This window comes from Trachymyrmex cornetzi, unplaced genomic scaffold (assembly GCF_001594075.2).
Source record: "Trachymyrmex cornetzi isolate Tcor2-1 unplaced genomic scaffold, Tcor1.1 scaffold140, whole genome shotgun sequence".
Classification (NCBI taxonomy): Eukaryota; Metazoa; Arthropoda; class Insecta; order Hymenoptera; family Formicidae; genus Trachymyrmex; species Trachymyrmex cornetzi.
Window position 1 is genome coordinate 58,550 of NW_017295983.1, and position 3,990 is coordinate 62,539.

Consider the following 3,990-nt stretch of genomic DNA (forward strand, 5'->3'; position numbering starts at 1 on the left):
AGGATTTTGCTATTGTACCGAAAAGAATATCTTTCTGGAATTCTCTGGTTTTGTCCTTAGTTCCATTGGATCTAAATGTATAAACTAATCATATTTAAGAATTTTACAACAGTTGCAAAGCTGCTTTTTCTGATGAACGTATATATAGTATATATAGTTCAGTGATTGACACGAGTACGTTGTCCATGCGTAACTATGAATATATATTAAACTTAATTTGTACAAATGAACGTTTCGGCTCCGCTTTGAGCCATCTTTAGCGTTGAAATACAATATTAAATGTTTCGCTCTTCAAGGCACATAACTAGATTCTCAAAAAGAGGAACAGTTATGGGCATGGTGGATAGAATGATCTTGCTTTCACATCCAAAATTTTATCAAGATAATTTCATTTTTATTATTCAACACACTTCTTAACAATGACTACCTACTTGATTTTATATTTAACACGATTGACTTAAGATTGAAAAATTTATCACTGAAACTTAAAAATGCGGATAAATAAATTAATGACAATAATGATATTGTAAAAATTAACTATAATAGTAATAATAATAATAATAATATACTCGGGAGGCAGCCTCCAGTTGGGGCCCACCAACGACACGCAGACGAGGTCCATTGTGTCTTTCCAGCCACACTAACTCCGGGTCAGCACGAACCTGTTTTTCTCCAGAAACGGAGGAGGTCCCTGGAGTTGATATACCTGCTCGAGAAATACCGAGCCCAATAGAAGCTGCCTGTGTCCAGCGTATACTAGACATTCACATACACGTGGAGAGTGGTTTCTTCTTCGTGTTCGCACTTTCTACACTTCGGGTTATCGCTGTGCCCCAGTTTGTGCATATGGTCGTTGGTGAAGCCATGGCCCGTGTAGATCTGCATCGCCAACCTGGCTTCCCCTCTTCTCAAGGCCCTAATACTCTTAGCAAGGTCCCTGCTGAGCAGCTCTCCCTCGTCTGCCGGCACTTGGTCCTTGTTTCGTCCTTCCAATAGCCGATGTGGCGGTCCCGCAACCAACTCTTTATTTTTGCCTTGCCAATACAGCTGTGCAACCCTAGAGCTGGTTCCGGTCCCACCAGACCGGCTGCTGAGCCGCTTCTTGCTAGCTCATCAGCAATATCGTTGCCTTCGATTCCCAAGTGTCCCGGAACCCATACAAGAGCATCGTTGTCCATGGACAGACTGTCCAGACCAGCTAAGAGTCAAAGACGTATGCCCCCAGCGCCTCCAGGGCCGCCCTGCTATCAGAGCAGATCCAGATGCGCCTGCTCGTCTCATCTGATGCAATCAGCGTTTGAGCACAGCCCATGATTGCAACCACCTCCGACTGGAATACAGTGGTAAACTCTCCGTAAGGAAGAGCCTCCCTGACTCCACTAAGGCCTCCGTAGATCCCAGCACCGGCGCCCCCGTCAGTCTTGGAGCCATCTGTGTACCAGACGTCCTCATTTCTTACAGCGGGCCTCTCATGCCTCTCCCAATCTTCGCGACTAGGAAGATAGATCTTGAAAGATCTATCGAAGTCGCGCCTTATTGGCATCCTGTCTTGCCTCATTTCAAACACGGTTTCCATCTGAAGCACCCGCGGTAGCCGTGTGTGAGCCACACCAATCGACCATTTACCCTCGCACTTCAACCTAACGCAGTGGCCGCTGCTACCGCCACTATCGCAGGGATAGTGATGAAGTTTGATGTCGAGCAGCACTCCCATTGCCGCCACCGGTTTTGTCCTCATTGCTCCCACAGCCTCTCTTAGAATGAGGGTTCTGACGCGTTCCAGCGATGCATGAGCCTCAGCTAACTGTGTCCTTGGCCACCAGACCACCACAGCGTAGAGCAATCTTGGTCGGAGCACCGCTGAATATAGCCAGAGCACCCTGTCCGGTTGAAGTCCCTAAGTTTGCCCAAAGGTTCTTCTGCACATCCAAAAGTATGTACAGGCCTTCCTGCACACCGAGTGCAGCTTCCAGTTCAGTCTTTTATCCAGGATAGCTCCCAGATACTTGACTGACATTTCGGGAGTCAGTCTGACTCCTTCCAATACGGGCCTCTCCACTTTGTACTTGCGGGTGAAAATCACAAGACTTGTCTTGTTTGGATTAACCAATAGACGTCCTTTCCCCAGACAGCACACGACATCCATTGGATATCCAGATTTGGTTTCAATCTGGTCCAAACGTCAATGGACATAGTACGAATGTTTTAAAAACGTACGTTATTCAACGTACAAAGTATGTTCACATTTGGACATTTTAAAAATATTCATCTCATACAAAAAAATTTCTAAATCTGCTCGCGACGTGTTGCTTTCGCTGATTTGACAAGTGAAAATTTTTTTAAGGCCGCACGAGGGATTTCACTTTTGTTAGTATGTACGGACATCTTTTGAATGTCCCATGGACGTCCCTAGGACATCTGTGCTGTGATGAAAACTTTCAACGACGAAAAATCTACCCAGATAACCAAGCATGCGATATCCCACGATATCCTCACAAAATACCGCTACCATATTGTTACTGTACATAATAACTGGTATTGTGAAAGTACAGCGTATGATTTCCTAACCTGAAAATAGTCGTAATAATATAAAGATTAAATATTAGACAGTAACTGACTGGATATTCAGTTGAACTGCACAAATTTCTATTAGGACCATATTGAACAAATGTATCGTAATTATACATCCATGATTATATAGGTATTCGTGGATTATCGAAGTGTAACGGTTTCCATACGATTTCAGAAGTCAAGCATAGTGGATGGCGGTATATAACTGGATGGGTGACCATTTCGAAGCACTATGAAATTAGTTCCCGAATAAAATTATAATAAAGAAAAATATTTTTCCCGAAGGAAAAATGTTTTTCTTTATTATAATTTTATGATATGTATTATGGAATAAGATATTAATCAATTATAATACTCATATAAGAATCATTTTGTCTTGATTGTGGTCCAAAATTTGTTTGATGTATTAATTTGGTCCAGTTTTAGTCCATTACATCCTAAAATGGACGTTTTTAAAAAGTCCAAAATGGTAACACTGGATGTTTTTGAAACGTTTTTAAAATATCCATAGATCTAATCTGGATGTTTTTAATATGTCCAAAACGTCCAACATGTACGTTTTAAATACATTTTTAAAACGTTACTCTGCTTTCTGGGTCACGCCATTTTTCTACCACCCCTAAAGCCCCTTGGGTGAGCTCAAGAAGTGTTTCCAGGAAAAGACCTCCTATCAGGATCGCTAAATCATCAGCGTACCTGATTGCCTTGAAGCTCTTCAAACAGTCTATCTGCCACTAAGCACCACAGGAATGGAATAGGACTCCTCCTTGGAAACAGCCTCTCTCCACCCATCCTTCGACACTCACCATACTCAGTGATGTCGTCACTTGACGTCTAAGCATTCCTCAGATCCACTCCACGAATTTCACCGGTACGATATGTGGGAGTTGTTGAAGGCCCCCTCAATATCCAGGAAGGTTCCTAAAAAAAAGCCTCCTTGCTGAAGTTGCCGTTCAATACTGTAAACAATCGAGTGGAGAGCCGATATACTCGAGTGGCCAGCCCGGTATGCGTACTGCTTGGCATGCAACGAATACTGAGTCAGCACACAATCCCTGATATATACATCAATCAACTTTTCCAACGTTTTAGAAAGGATCGAGGTCAAACTGAGTGGTCTAAAGTTTTTAGCAGTGACGTGATTTGTCCGCCCCGCTTTGGGGATAAAGACGACTCTTGCCCTTCTCCGCTCGGGGGATGTAACCAAGGGACAGACAGGCCCTTAGCCACCCTCGTGAGGGGCCCGATCACCTACTCCAGCCCTCTCTGAAGGAGAGCCAGGAAAACAAGGTCAGGCCCCGTCGACTTGAATGGTTGGAAGGAGCCAATCCCCAATCTGACCTTGGTTGGCCTCACAATTTCGGCCGCTAATTTCCAATCGTTGGCACATGCCCTGAAAGAACCTGTGTTAACTTCCCA

The 3,990-nt window shown here is 43.9% G+C and overlaps 1 protein-coding gene across 1 annotated transcript; it reads right to left on the minus strand.

Annotated features, from left to right (window-relative positions):
* Positions 1-1,198: 1,198 nt before the first annotated feature.
* LOC108771149 (uncharacterized) lies at positions 1,199-3,363 on the minus strand. Its single transcript, XM_018523074.1, has 3 exons — positions 3,268-3,363; positions 1,958-2,170; positions 1,199-1,897 (listed from the first exon to the last, which is right to left on the minus strand). The coding sequence occupies exons 1-3, from the start codon at positions 3,361-3,363 to the stop codon at positions 1,199-1,201; spliced, it is 1,008 nt and encodes a 335-aa protein (XP_018378576.1).
* Positions 3,364-3,990: the final 627 nt, after the last annotated feature.

Coding starts and splice junctions, on each gene's coding strand:
- LOC108771149 (XM_018523074.1), bottom strand. CDS start 3,363: ATGGGTGGAGAGAGGCTGTTTCCAAGGAGGAGTCCTATTCCATTCCTG. Junction 2,171..3,267: donor AAGAGCTTCAAGGCAATCAG/GTACGCTGATGA, acceptor CGTTTGGACCAG/ATTGAAACCAAATCTGGATA. Junction 1,898..1,957: donor TGAACTGGAAGCTGCACTCG/GTGTGCAGGAAG, acceptor GGGCAAACTTAG/GGACTTCAACCGGACAGGGT.